Source organism: Varanus komodoensis, unplaced genomic scaffold, assembly GCF_004798865.1.
Source record: "Varanus komodoensis strain SLA01 unplaced genomic scaffold, ASM479886v1 scaffold38, whole genome shotgun sequence".
Taxonomy (NCBI): Eukaryota; Metazoa; Chordata; class Lepidosauria; order Squamata; family Varanidae; genus Varanus; species Varanus komodoensis.
Window position 1 is genome coordinate 7,124,320 of NW_025335909.1, and position 15,375 is coordinate 7,139,694.

Consider the following 15,375-nt stretch of genomic DNA (forward strand, 5'->3'; position numbering starts at 1 on the left):
TCCACCATATAAAAAAGTTTCTTTTGCTGAAATCTGCACTTTGGAGCTGGATGCTGAAAAAGGCAGTAAAACAGCTTTTTACCCTGGACAGGTGGCAAACCTACTGTTGTTTCCTTCAGACCTAAGTCACTGAAACAGAAGTGTCAGAAAAACCATTACAGGATTCCTAACTCCTTTCTTAATTTTGTCATTTCATGTCATTGGTTGCTTCTCCCCGCCCCCCCCCACTTTTTTTTAATATCACTTGAAAAAGGTAGCACAGAATAAGGGCAAGAGCTTCAGGCTTCAGGGAGCAAAGCTAAGACAGCTTTGCTGCAATCGGCTGCTGTATTTTCTTATGGAGCAGCTGCTGGGTGCTCCACCTGAAATGCATCAAGGCTTTAACACAAAACAGAAATGCACACATGCTGGAAATGGACACATCTTGCAATAGCCTGGTAGAAAATCTGAATATAAAAGTTCTGCTGTTCAAATACATCTTGGCACAAATACAAGACTTCCAAACTGCTATAATACAGAGATGGATAATGCCATGGAATTTATAATTCAAAGGTAGTCCTTTAATTAAAAATAATCTTTTTCAAAGCATATGCAGATTTACAAGAGCATGGCTCAACAAGCACATCATAATAAAAAACTGAGCTTCTGTGAACCAGGAAATCCCTGATGCCAGTCTCCTCAGCGCTACAAACTGACAAGGGAGCCATGGGCAAGTGGGTGTTCCTTCAAGCTCAGTCCCCTTCTGAAATACGGAGATAAAATGATACTGACCTACAATTAAAGTCCATAATCCTGAGTTAATGCTTTGGATATTCCAAAGTGCTAGATACAAATCAAGCATGGTTTTGCAGCAATTCAAATGAGATCAGTACACATTTAATACTCCCACCCCATCCTGGTCATCCTCCCATGAAAATTAGTTGGACCCAGAAGGGCTTGATGATGTCTGAATTCTTCCAGTGCTTGCTTTGCTTTATGATAACTATATGCATGTACAAAGCATACCTTAGGACCTGAAGAAACAACAACTCCCAAATGAACTTGCTGCAGCCTGCCTGATCATTAAGATCATCTCTGGAAGCCTATTTTTGGAGGCAAGTCGGGTGGCAGCTATCTGGGCCAGCACCAAAAGTATGCATAATTGGGCACCTGCTGAGGGCCTGCACAATAGCCCTTTGCAGTTGCTCTTCCTCCTCACCATTGCAGCCTGCTTGTTCCCCTTTGGGCCCAGACAATGGTGATAGTGAAAAGGAGGAGCAGTGGATGACATGGTCTTTCTGCTCACTGGTATTCTCCCTGTCTAGCAAGTAGCAGTAAAGATGAGAAAAAGGGTAAGGAGCAATGGCAGGCTTACACAGGGAGGGTGATTCCCAAAGAAGAGTGTCTTGCCCAAGCAGCAGTCAAGAATATAGAGCTGGTACGGTTTACCCTTCACACCAACTTTTGATGGAGACTAGGGCTTTTTCATATACTATTAATGAATTTCATGTTCTATACTTTCTGTATTAAATGTAAGCCTCTTCAAAAATTAAGATTGGGTGGCAGGATACAACTATTTTTAATTTAAAAAGTAAGTGCCCAGCTTATAGATTTCTGCAACATGTCACATGAGAAGCCTCCTAATAAATTAAATTCTAAATGTGCAACCGGAGTGGGCAGACTTCAGACTTTTGGGATCAACTGTTTTCTCCTAGAATACTGAGATCTTCCAGCCAAAGCTTAGCACAAAAGGCACGTGGTTAGCATTCAAAAATTCACAATGTTGAGCATTGAAACTAAACATTGCTTACAGTCCCTCCACACTCAAATAGATTAGTTTCCAGTTATTTTAAACTTTCTTCATTTCAGCAGTATTATTTAAGGCTGAAGGTGTAAGGTATACGTTTATTGCTGCTGTACCTAAATAATGTAGAGTATGCTTCCTGATCTATAGCAAACCACTCTTGGGATATACCTGTAGGTCCAGATTTACCTCCTGCCCACCCGATTTAGGGGATGTCTTTGCAAATCCCCCCCCCCCATTCATTTCCATTTGGCTTGGGCTACCATTACCAGAAGACAGGAATTGTTTTTCTGAATCACAGTTCCGAATAGTGACATGCCCATTTTGTAGTCCTGTGCCAAGATTACCGGTTGTTCTCATTTAGACATTTTACACCAAGTCTGGCTTGGCAAGGGATTCTTACGTTGGTAACTTGAAAGCCAATTCCCAGCTATGATTACCTGAAAAGAAAAGTATACAGAGAAAGCACCGTTCAAATTCCATAAGGACCTTTGACAATAGGCAAGTGTAAGCAAAAAAACCTCCAAGAAAAATACAATGAAAGTAGCTGGCTGACTGGTATCCTCATATAGACCAGCATATTCAGAGAACTGCACATACCAGGAGGAAGCCGCACACGTGCAAAACTGCTATCTATATTTATGAGAATGGGGGAAGCTGCAGCTTGCACACTGATTTAAAATGCTTAAATCAGCCTTCTCAAGCCTGGTGTCCTCCAGATGCCTTTGACTACAAGCTTGGGGATGATAGGAGTTGTAGTACATCACATCTGGAGGGCATAATGTTGGGGAAAGCCACTGGAAAGACTATCCTTATTCCCTCTAGGCCAGCTGCAAAGTCCTAAATTGGAAAAGAGCTCTAGCGCTCCAAGGTCACTTGTGTTGTTTCTAAAAATATCTTGAAACAAAACGCAAGAGGGGCACTTTGTTGGATGTTATCAGGACATATAGAGTTTCAATCAGATTCTTCAAGAAGTGTTAGAATAAAAGCTGGCTACTTGTTTTGACATACTTAGTCATTGGCAAAAAGGAAGAAGAAGAAAAGACAGGGGGAAATGGAACACTGGAAAACTAAGCTAAGAACGCTAAAATATTTTCTTCCAATTCATTTTTTATTTAATTGCATTTTGAGTTACAGGTACTAAACATCCTTCTGATGGGCCATTCATTTCTAAGCTGTTGCACTGATATATAGTGCAGGCTTCCTCTAACTTAGTGACTTCTGGATGTGTTAGACTGCAATTCCCATCATTCCCAGCCAGCATGGCCTTGGCAGTATGGTCCTAGTAGGAGGTCCATGAGCTATGCACAATTTACATCTGTGGCTAGGTTGTCTACAGAGTTAAATATAAGTAGCTGCTTTATACCAAGTATGTCTGTATTTTGTTTTTTATGGGCTGTAACTTGCTGGCAGTGACTGTTCAGGGATTTAGACATCAGCTTTCTACAGCCTTACTTGGAGGTGCCAAGGAATGATCCTAGGATCTTCTGCATCCTAAGCATATTCCTTACTTTTGCACACTTGGGCAAAACCAAAGAGGCTCTCCAGGTGAGCTAAGGGAGCTTCCAGACAAGATATTTATGATACAATTGCCCTGCCTCATACATCAAATTTTGTGAAGTGGTGTCCAAATGTCCTTTTCCTCATCCTTTTTCATTTTGCATAATTGTGAAGAAAGAAAAGTCAGAAGGGCTGTAAAATGTGTTCTGATTGCTAGCACTAGGAGCCCTCCATCTAGAATTACCCATCAGAGATGGACAGAAGGCAAATGTGGATTTACTTTTTGATATCTGGGTGGTTTATAATACATCAGGAAGAATTTCTGACTCCCAATTGTTTAACATTCACTGTGAGAAAATGACTTGCCTCACCTTTAAATGATATTGCAGAAATTAAGAGAGCTTGGGAGAACCAGCAGTGGTGTTTTACCACCATCTAGGTCTGGTACTCAAAGTAAATTATTGAATTCTGAGGGTATTTTATACTAGACCCCGATTGGTGGGATCTTGGGGCTTCAGTAAAAGTAAATACCTAAGTAGATCTTGGAAGACTGAAGTCTGAAGTGCATTTAATTCAGTGGGACTAATTTCTGAAAGGTTTGTCTTAGTTATGCAAGGAACATGATGTCATGACCTGATACTGATGTATCTCTGGTGGAGGATTTGGGATGCTATTAAGGGCAGCAAAGTGGGCAACAGAACCAAGTCATAGTGTATAACACACCAGGAGTTTCTCCTCTGGGGAAGATTTTCACAAGAGATAAGACTGTGAATCCAGGAAAATGGTGATATTCCCATCCTATTGGATGCAGACAGAACGTTCAGAACCAAGGTTGAACCTTGAAGCATTAATCTAGGTCTGCAGATCAGACTGAAGGCTGGGCCAGGAGCCAGCGGATCCTGCAGTGTCAAAGATACATCAGACAAGTTGTAATGCTGTTCATACTGGCTAACAGGAGAGGGTTCTGCAATTAGATTGGGCTTTTGGACCTGTATAACAGCAGGCTCCCAGTTCAGGTCTGCCAGGTTGCATAAAGTTGTTTAAAAATACAAACTCCAGCCTGCTTATTCGTTACTCATTTCATCTGATGTCTGGCCCTCTAATCCCAGAGAATTTGGGGGGGGGGGGGGTTACTAAGTAATGACAGAACTCTGCACTCCAAATACATTCAGGCGAATTGTCTTTTATTGCCATGGCTGCCACTGAAAATAGAGTCTGAGATTAAAACCACAGCTCTTGTCAATTTTCCTGGGAAGAAAATGTGCCATGAAGTGAAACTTACATTCACTCATACAATCTTGAGACATACACACACTTATGTGCATAGATTGTATGTATGTATCTATCTATAAAACTTGTGTGTTGTTACTTTAAAGATGAATTCAGTTAGATCCACCTGCAGGGAATAAAACTAGGAGAGAAAAAAGCAAAGGCAGGCTTGAGCTACTGTATGTCATGCGCATGCTAATGTGTTCCACATGAAAAGAATTAGAAAGCAATGCTTTCAGGGTGAAAAACGAAAAGAATGGGAAGCAGAACAGCTAGCAGAATGTTATATTGCAAGTCTTGCTCCAACTCCTTGTCTAAAAGTGTTCATGTTAGAAGGCCAAGAAACTGCCTTCAGAGAAGCTGTTAGTCAACATCAATAAGCAACTGAATTAACCTGACTTCCCTGTATGTTATAAAATAATATGTTTATAGCCCACCCTTCCTCCAAGGTGCTTCAGGCAGTGTACATGGGGATGATCCACTCAAAACCATCCTGCAAAATAGATTAGATAGCGATGATCGATCCAAGCTCACCAAGTGAGCTTCGCGGCTTTGTGAGCTCTTGAACCATGTCTCCCTTGAAGAGCTGGGACAAGAGGTAAAGGTAATTTCCCAAATTCTCACATCTTAGCAAATCTAGAGTATTAATGGTAATATGGAAAATAATAAATTGAAGAACTTCGAAGAGCCAGTCAAAAGTTACCCTCCCCGCAAGACATCTCTAACTGGTTGTGGAGATGAGAAAGCTATAGCACAAAAACATGTCATATTATTGAATATTCACTTGCATAAATGCTAAAGAATAAATGCCACTTTATCCATTCCTCCAGTTTGTCCTTTCTTTGAATAAGTATAATTTTTTGCTTCAGCTGAGAAAGTAATTTCTGCTGTCGCTGAAGTGCGCAATCAGTTTGCCCTTCTGGAAGGCAGCAGTAATGACACAGCGCTTGAAGTGGACTGTGAAAAATATGCTTGGGAGTGGGGGGCAAATTGCCACTCTCCAGGGTTCAAACCAGAAGGCATGTGTCTGCAAAATCTCCATTATTTTAAAAGCATTGTTTCATTTTCTGTTAGGACATAAGACATTTAGGCACACAGAGGCAATCCTGACAGGCACCTGTAAAACACCGTAAGGTTCTCATTTGCATCTTTTGTTCTGAAAGTCCAGAAATTAATTGCAAATTCCCAGAGAGATCCTTGGTTTCCTTCCCATCTCTAAATTATATGGGATGTGTAATCTTCACAATCGGTATATATCCCATTCTTCTTCTCAAGCATTGCAAAGTTCAACCACTAACGTGCTTGATATGTAGATTATTTAAACATTTATATACCACCCTATATCCCAGGGAGCTTTCTGGGCAGCTTACCATAAAATACAGGAAGATCAACCATACAGTAATAGAACCAATATTAAGTTGCTATAATTGGCCTTGCCCCAACCCCACCAAATGGCCTGTTGCCTGAATCCATGTTGAAACCGCACCAAGTAAGTGCCAAATGAGCGATGCATAGATACTATGTATACTTCAGATTTATTTTTTGCCCTAAAATGCATTACTGTGCACTTACTTATGCTGAACCATATTTGTGATTATGATGTTCATTCTCCCAATTTAAACAAATCCCTTTGGAGCTTCCCATGATCCCTTTGGTTTTAACTACCCCAAATAGTTTGGTGTCGTCAGGAAACTTGTCCACTTTACTGTTTCTTCCTAATATCAGATCATTTATGAAGAGGTGTAACAGCAGTGGTCCTAATACAGAACCCTGTGGGATCCACTCATGGGAGTGTTAAGAGCTGGGACTCGGGAAAAGTCTGTGGCCCTCAAGACACTCTCTAGTGGCCACAGGATTGTGCTCCCATGGATAATGAGTTGAGGTAGACTAAAGGTGTGTTTTGTCCTCACCACATCATGAGTGCTTAGCACTGGTGAGGACTTGATCCCAGATCTCAGGTGCTTGATTTTCACGTTACATTATGTAGGACTACATCTTACATTTTTCCCTATATTTCTAAACATGTACAGTGTGCATGCAAGAAACCAATGCTTAAAAGTTGTGCATCAGACAGGGACTGTCTAAATAGAGTCAGATCTGGTTGTGGCACCTAGGATAATTCCTCTCCAATGAATGAAAACACTGTCTCAGTGCAGGAAGAAGAGGAGAGAATTTGCAGTTGCTTGTTCACATCAGTCCCAAATAAACAACTCTGTACTGTGCCACACCATTGTTCAAGAAGCACAAAATTGTAGAGTTCCAGACTCTATGGATTGGCTCCTGAAGGATCTCTCTGGGTCTGACAGCTGAGCTTCTGAAGCCCAGAGCACCTGGCTCTGAATCAGAAAGAAAAACCCTCTGATTTCTCAGAAGTGTAACTTTGGGGGGCAAGGTGGAGTCTGACACCCAAGGATCTCCTTTATTAGGTGCAACAGGAGACTGAAAGAAAAGTGCAAAACATGGAAGATTCAGACTGCAGATGTTAAACTTTATTGTCACTGTAGCTTCATTAAAGTAATGCACTGAACTTAAACATCAACCATGGAAAAATTAATAGGGAATCAGGGAAGGCTAAAACTTCTAGTTGTTAACAAAGCTGGAAAAGGTTAAATAGGTGTTTCATTTCAAGGCAAAAGCTAATGCTTTTAAATATCTTTACAATGGGCCAGGCAAAAAGAATTTTAGAATGCCTGTGCTTAAGTTTTATCTAAGAAAATGAACACCTCTAATTGAACACTCCCCTCCTTTTCGGATTTTATGGCAGGTAGGCCAGTTCAGGGAAGCAACTTAAAAGAAGTATAAATGAGCTAAAGACCATCAGAGCTCTTATTTCAACTGGCCATACAGTTCCATAAAAAGCAGTTTTGTAATGGGTCTATACTGGAATGCAGAACAACATTTTCTGGGTTATTCCATATTAGAAGAATTCTGCAAAATAGCTATGGGATACCAAAGACCCTGAAAGTCAGTGATCTTACTGGACTGCCCTTTAATGGCAGATTTCACATGGCCCTTTTTATGCCTCGCAGCATTCTGGTAAAACTCACCAGAGTTCACGAAGGTAATGTTATAACTTGCATCATTAGGAAACTATCAAAATCTGGCAAGTTTGTGTCCCAATCTTTGGGGGCTATATAGGGAGCAGACACTAAATGAAACTATAGGACATCATGTATTTTGAAGGAAAATGCATTTTAAGTTACAGGAAAGTGCTAAGAATTCAAGATCCCTTTTCCCAAGCCTTGCTCAGGCCCTTGTGGTCCTTGGAAGACCAGCTGGCCACATTTTCCTGTGGCTAGGGAGATGGAAGGTCTCGGGTGTGTGTATGCCTAAGTGTGGGGCAGGGACTATGTAACAAGTTGCTCTAGCTCTGTAGTGCACTGTTTCTTGGTTACAAATCCTGATATAGAAGCTGTTCCCTCACCAAGGTTCAGGATCCAAAATCTACTGTTTTGTGGCCAAGGGATAGGGGTAACAGTGTCACTCCGAAGAGGCCTAACAGATGGGTTGACCCTTTCCAACATAGCAAATTTTTCCAGAACACTTCCTACAGTTCTACTCATTAATCTGGCCTTCAAGTCATAAAAAGGATGCTCCATCTGCAACATCTCTAGAATGAAGGTTATTTTCTCTGCTTAACAGAAGGAGTGGCAAAAGACTCTCAGTCAAATTCATAAACCAGTACTGGTCTGGTAAAGTAAAGACCTTTCTAGCTGAGCCACTAAACTAGTGACAGTTGTAGAAGTAAACCAACATGCAATGGAAGTGTGAAGGAAATAAACTCCTGTTCAGAACTACTGGGACACAAAGGTCCTAGTTTTCATAAGACCAGTCTGTCCTCTCCTCCTTCCTGAATTACTTGGCCAATGGATGTTTGGTCTTGTTGCTTTAGGAAACACTCCTTCTTGCATTCCATAATTAACTGGAAATCTCGCCACATTTTCACTTGCTTCAGATTTGGGCCATGACTTTCCCGGATGCCCTTTTGCTTCTCTCGCAGTTTCTGTGAGACAAAAGAATGATCAAAGCCATTGTAAGTTACAACAGTCAATTCACACACAGGTGGATGTAAGCATGTATTTTTCTTACCTTGCTATGGCAGACCCAATTTCTGGGACTGGAAGTCTTATTACATGGAGCAAATGGCTGCTCCATTTGCTTCTCTGTATATGAAGCACGGCTGGTGCATAACGGTGTGCATACAGGAAACTGCCTTTTACGAAATCAGACTGAGGGAGCATGTGGCTCAGGAGTGCCTAAAGAATGACAGGCAGTGTGTCCTAGGCATGGTCCCCCCCCAGCCCTACTGGAATCTGAAGCTGCAAACTTCTGCATGCAAAACAGGTGTTCTACTACTGAGCTGTGGCTTTTCTCTAAATCAGAGTCCCCATGCTAAAGATAGGACATTGAAAAGGTTTCTTGTATCGCCCAAGTGAGCGTATGAATGGGTATTTGACTGTAATTCTTGAAAAGAAGGAATAAAGCAGGGTTAAGAGGCAATTCAATACAAAGTGTTTTCAGACGTGAAAACAATGCTGCAACCTCTCCAGATGTTTGTTTTGAATGCACTATTTTATAAAAGTATATTCAGCTCAGTCTAGATATCCTTCCAGACTCAAGACTACACAATTGAGAGTAAATTCTGGTCTTGAGATTAAGAAAATTTTAAACTTTTCAAGAAATTATGTATTTAAACATGTAAGACTTCATAGATGGATTTATCAAGGGAACATAGAAGAAAGATGTTAAGTATGACAAAAATGTACAGAAGCCAGCAAGAGTTGTAATTAATGCAGCTATTAATTGTATTAATAGTATTATAGTACCTTTTTTACAAAGACACCAAGGATAAAAGCTGAAAAATGCATTGTCTTCAGCCAGTTGCTTTATGTACTACTTCAAATTTGATCTGGAAAAGTCTGCATCATAGTATCTTATCCCGGGGGTTTCCGGTCAATGTGTCATTTGTAGAAGATAGTCAGGCAGCTTAGGCATTATCTGTAGGAAACTGACTTTAGGACTGTTTGGATAGTTTATTTTGAGAGGGCGGTTTCTCTGTGCTAGAATGGAGAGGCTCTTAGGGCCTGTGCATAAACTTCTGATCCATGAAGTGCAGCATTTTGTAAACACAGGAAGAAAGATTTTTTTAAAAATAATAATCCCATTGCTACCTTTCCAAGGTTTTCTTGTTCTGTGATCATCCGGGAATACTGCTCCCTGAAAAATACAATGAATATATATAATAATAATGCAAAATAATGTTTGGCATTTATACAGCACTTTTAGAGTATTTATTATAAATAAATAAATAAATAAATAATTTAAAGAGTTCACATATGGTGTCTCAAAAACTCCACAACAGCCCTGTAAGATAGGTCTGTATTATTATAGTCATAATATTATAGAAAGGAGGCTGAGCTCTGTTCCTAACTGGTTCTTGAGTGTAAATTCTCATTTCTAAAAGGAGACAGATTGGGGAAGCTCCCTTCTGTGAATCTAAAGGCATGACTAACTTTGCATCCAGTATTATACATCCAATCAGACAGGGGCTTGCAGACATCCATGGGCTACAGTGGGAGGTGATCCCACCTCCCTCAACTACAGCATTACTACTACAGTCTTCAGGGTCTCTGCCATCTATTTGCATACTCCTTCCCTGCATATTGAACTTTCTATTGGAAGATAGGATTTGAACATGTTTACTCTCACAGCCCTGAAAATACATGCTTCTCATAATCTGCATGCAGCTGTTAGAATCCATGCCAGGACAAAGATGACCTCAGTTGCCCCCAAGAAAGCACATCCACTGACAGTCTTCCCAGTTCTTTAGGTACTTCAAAGTATTCTTAGCCTCAAACTTATCATCTTAATTTCGTTTGAAGAAAACAAAGAAAGACATCAAAAATTAGGCTTTTGAGTGTCAGCTTTTGGCTATTTATGATAACTGGAAAGTATGCATCTGAATTCTGAAAGTTAAAACTATCTTTAGAGAACATTATTTTTTCACAATCCTCACTAGTGACTCCATGGAGCAGAGATGGTGCTGGGGATCAGAATCAAGGCATTTCTTGTTCTTCAGCAAACCAACAACTGCTTCTGGGTCATCTCTGCTCAGTTTATATTCCTGGGCTCACAATAGAGACATCCGGCCCAAAAGATTCCTACAAACTTGCCTTCTGTGGCCCTTCTGCATTTCTTGAATTGCTGCCCATCAAAACCTCTGTTAGCTAGCTCTTATTTCCTGAACCATCTGCAACTTCTCTTTGATTTCTAAAGGGAAGTGGCAATCTGCTATTCTTAAGGCCGGCTCATATAAGCTAGATGCTTTCTGAGTTCTTTTTCAATGAATTAAGCAGAAGTGTAGGGGGGATGAACCTAAAAGGCAACTCAAAAATGGAAACACTCTTTCCCATGACAGATACGAATGTCCTGTCCTATAATCATGGCTCACGTTACTCTCACAATCATCCCTGCCTGCAGTGTGAAAGAAGGGAGAAGTGAGGGCCTTGGATAGGCAGAACTCAGCAACATATATGGTCTGTTAAGTATGGGGGCATGAGCAGTTTACAGGCATCCAGACCCCCTCAACAAGGAGCCTACGATATGTCATGCCCATTCTAAGCTCCTAGATTCCAGGAATCCGCAGGGGCCCCAAGAAGGATGGGATTTTCAGTGGATGGATAGAAGGTATGGCCTATAAAATAGCTACTATAAAACAGCAACAGCAAATGCATGGGTAATTGTTACAGAGGGACTCTTCAGACAAAGCAAAATTAACAAGCAAACCCAGACCAAAACACATGCCCAGAGTTTCTCTGCTCAGCGTTCAAGTGCATCACAGAGCTGGCAGGGTCTCAAGGTTAATCTGCTGATTTCCACCATTTCTACTTTAGCACCAGCATTTCTCCTGTTTCTCTTCTCAGCATCCAGCCTCTTTCTTCCATCTACACAGATAGCAAATCCATTGCAAATATTTAGAGAAATGTTGTTAGCTCACTGTCCCTGGCTGCCCTTCAATTCAGCCACCATAAATGGAGGCTCCTAAGATATACAAGCAACATAACCAGTGTTTAAACAGCATTTTGTATTTCTAAGATCTTTATTTCTCTTTGTGACCCTGTTTCCACATGAGAATCCTGAACTGAACCACAGCAAACAGAGACGATCACTGCTGAGCAAACAGCACCTCTACAAAGGGAAGGAAATTTACAACACAGCATTACAGGGAAGCTTAATGCAGCCAAATTCTTCTCATTCAAGGCTAATGACTCAACCTCTCATTTCTGACAATGTGCCCCCAAGTGCATTTACCTGATTGCCTTTCTTCTTTCCTGTTGATCCGAAGAGACATACATCTTCATCTCATCTTTGGCACGCTGGAGGTAAACTTCTAGAATCTAGGAAGCACAAGGATTTATACAGCAACCACCTTCCCAGCTTAGAGTGCCCTGAAATAGCTACATAGAGTATCATTCCGCAGACTTACTCTTTTCATGCAGTTGGCATGATGATAGTGGCTTTCCTCCTGAACACACTCCTCATGAAGACTCTTCACCTCCTGCAGTAGGAAGATCACATTTCTAACAGGCAAGGGCACAGAAATGCTGTAGCAGTGGTGGGGAGAAATTCTTTCAGCATATGGGGTGAATTTGACTTTGGGGAAGTTCTTGGGGGCTGTTGTGTAGGATGCTGTGTTTGTTTTATTTGCTTAGTTTAGTTTATTTGTTCCTTGTTGTGAGCTGTCCTGAGACATTAGTGGTGGACAGGGTAGAAAAGTTTTACATAAATAAATAAAATTCCACTGGTGGGCTGGGCAGAAGGCAAAAGCAGTAAGACAAAAATACCAGCATATCATAGGTTAAAGCTCTTACTGCCAATAACTTCAGATAGGTTTTTCAAACTTTTAGAACTGAGGATGGGGGTAAGGATTGCAGAAAATCCAGGAGACCACAGAATGGTGAGTGGCAGGGTAAAAGATGAAGATGTAGGACTGAATTGGGATCCCAGAAGAATTAGATTGGGGCCCCCAGGCCTGAGGACCCCATCCTTAAAGACCATGTTCCTGGAAGGGTGCTTGTCATCTGTGGCTCAAGAATTACACAGGTTAGGGTGGGGAGCATGTGGCCTTGTAGAGTGCTGGACCCTGATGATGAGCCATGATGGCTGAAACTATGTGCTTAATGGGCCCACGGGTGGGCATGAGCAACCATTTATTTTGTCCCCACTGGACAGTATGAGAGGCCAACCATTATTTGATAAATAGCTTTTATTCCTTTCCCAGCTTGTTGATAAAGTAGGATAAGTGAGTCCCCAAAATGTCCTGGATATGTTTGTGTGCGTGCTCACATACGCATGTATGCACATACGTGTGTGTGTGTGTGTGTGTGTGTGTGTGTGTGTGTGAGAGAGAGAGAGAGAGAGAGAGAGAGAGAGAGAGAGAGAGAGAGAGAGAGAGAGATCAGGAGCATTATTCTGCCTCACCAGTTACCTGCTCCAGTGCAGAACGATTGCTCTCCAAGCCCGCTGCACAGCTGTCATACTGGGATTTCTTCTCACTGCATTCTTGGGTTAATTCCTGGCAGTGGAGGGAAAGGCAGAAGGGCACATGATGTCTCCGAAGCATGTGGCACTCTGGCAGATCTCGTTCTTGTTGATCTTGCTCTCTAGCCTTAGCTCCTGGCACACACAGCGCTTACATAAACCAAAAACACACCTGAAGTCCACTGTTTCTGGGGAAGCCACCACCCTTGCATACTAAAGGATCAATAGCATAAACTGCAACATAGCTCGCAAATCTCTTTCACCCCATTTTTAAAATATGTGACCCCAGTATGTATCTTTAACACTGTGGTGGATTGCAACCAAACTTACTTACGCCATGACATGGATTTTGGCTTAGCTGTATTAAAATGAAGCTTGCAAAGGAGTGTTCAGGACTGGGTTCTTGCCTGAAGTTGGTACATATGTCATGGCACTACTGGCCATCTTTGCAGCCTATCCTTCAAGTCCCCACCAAATGAAGCCAGGTGGGTGGCAGCAAGAGAACCGCCATCAGCTGCTTTCTCACTTGCCTGTTTGTGGAATGCCCACCCCAAGGAGGCTTGCCTGGAGGGAATGTTATCCTTGACCCTAGTATTTTAGTGTTCTCCTTTTGCATTTCCGTGATTTTAGTTTCCAGAGACTTTTCATTATTTTATTGCATCCATTGTTTCCGCCTGTCTTACTGTATGAACCACCCTGGGATTTTTTGGTTGTGGTAGATACTGTAAATAAAGTAACAACTCACAGGCTATGCTAACTAAAGAAAAGCTACCCTCTAAGCTGTGCTTCCAGGTAAGGTGCACTGTTCCCCATTCTGCACTAAAGCATCAGAGTTGCAGTGATGTATGCCAGCCTTCCTCAAACTGCTTTCTTCCAGATATATTGGACTTCAACATCAGGCAGACACCAGCTTGGAGAAGGCTGCTATATGCTTATAATCAAAGCTTGCTTCTGCCCATATTTTAAATTAACTGGGTTGACAAGAGAGAAATTTTGGGGGACCTAAGAAAGCATGAACATTTCCCACACACATTGTGCTACAATTAACTTAAAAACTCTTTTGCTGGATGAGATAAATAACCCTTCTGCTGTAACCATCTGCTTGCAACCATGGTCAGCCAGGCAGAATAGGGAACCCGTGAGCAGGATATGAAGACAGTTCTCATCCCTAATGTCAGAGGTGGGCTGCTCTGAGGATGAAGGCTTCACTCTGAGCCATCAGGCCAGAGTTTGAAGACATTCAGCACATCAGTATTAAACTTAACCAAAGTGTTCTCTTGTCATCCCAAGCTCCTTTAAATACCACAGCTGATCCTTTTTGCTATTACCAGTTTCTTTCTTCTCAGCCTAAGCTTTGCAACAGCTCCCACTATTCCAATCCTTTCTTGAATTCAACAGTGTAGTAGCACCCACTCAAAGTGATGGCATTTAAGTGGCTAACTTAGGTCCCACTAATTTCAGAGGATCTACTTGAGACCTGACTACATCTAGATCCAAGCCAATGCATCAAGGCCATGCAGGTCTGTAACTCTTTCACACCCACACCCACGAAGTATAAAAATCATGGGCCTAGTAAATGAGAATATTGCAGATTTGCTGAACAGGGTGTGGCCTGGATGGAAGACCACTGTAATAAAGGGACAGCAAGATAATAATTTTATTTTTTAAATCCAGTGGCTGAAATACTTGCCCCAACCACAAAAACACTGGGGAAAAGCCAGTTAAGAATAGCTGAACACACAAACACAGTTGGCCTCCAGCATGACACATGCACAGGGATCCAGTGCAGCACCGATCCCAAGCAGTCGTTTCCCCTGTGAAATACGCAGTGGTGCAGAAGGGAGGTGTTGCAATTAAACTGAGAGACGGGTGCAGAAACCTTATCCCATTCTAATGGTCCAGCTGCATTACAAGAAAACAGGACATTAAAAGTCATAAAAAGTCTCCTTCACTAACCTGACACTTCTGTCGCAACTGCCTTAAATCTTTGATAATTGGAGCTAGGCTTGACTTCTTATCAGCAACCATAGCGTTCAGCTTTTTGACCTGTTTGATGGGAGGAAAATGCACTGCATGAACATACCATGGTCAGAACAGCAAAAAGCCTGGAAATGGCACTAGAGCAAGACTGGAAGGGCAGGTGGAAGGAGAGGGATAACCCAGTAACATATAGCAAATGGAGATGGGGCTGTCCACCCGTGGCGGTGCAACCGCATCTGCCATCACGCTGGCCTGGCAAAATAGTTCCTGCAGCTTAATGGAAGGTTGGAAAGAGCCCAAGC

General features: G+C 41.8%; 1 protein-coding gene across 5 annotated transcripts in view; it reads right to left on the bottom strand.

Moving 5' to 3' along the window:
• Positions 1 to 7,022: 7,022 nt before the first annotated feature.
• The window catches only part of IFT81 (intraflagellar transport 81), a 37,169-nt gene continuing 28,816 nt past the window's right edge, over positions 7,023 to 15,375 (bottom strand). For 2 of the 5 annotated variants that reach the window (XM_044440599.1, XM_044440598.1), the window contains 6 exons: positions 15,050 to 15,139; positions 13,041 to 13,127; positions 12,039 to 12,110; positions 11,864 to 11,949; positions 9,724 to 9,769; positions 7,023 to 8,555 (listed from right to left, as the gene is read on the bottom strand). In XM_044440599.1, coding sequence (XP_044296534.1) covers positions 8,373 to 8,555; positions 9,724 to 9,769; positions 11,864 to 11,949; positions 12,039 to 12,110; positions 13,041 to 13,127; positions 15,050 to 15,139 — 564 coding nt within the window. In that variant the 3' untranslated portion in view covers positions 7,023 to 8,372. Of the gene's footprint in view, positions 8,556 to 9,378; positions 9,770 to 11,863; positions 11,950 to 12,038; positions 12,111 to 13,033; positions 13,128 to 15,049; positions 15,140 to 15,375 lie in introns of those variants that run through there. The other 3 variants (XR_006415708.1, XR_006415709.1, XR_006415710.1) reach the window with 3 other exon arrangements.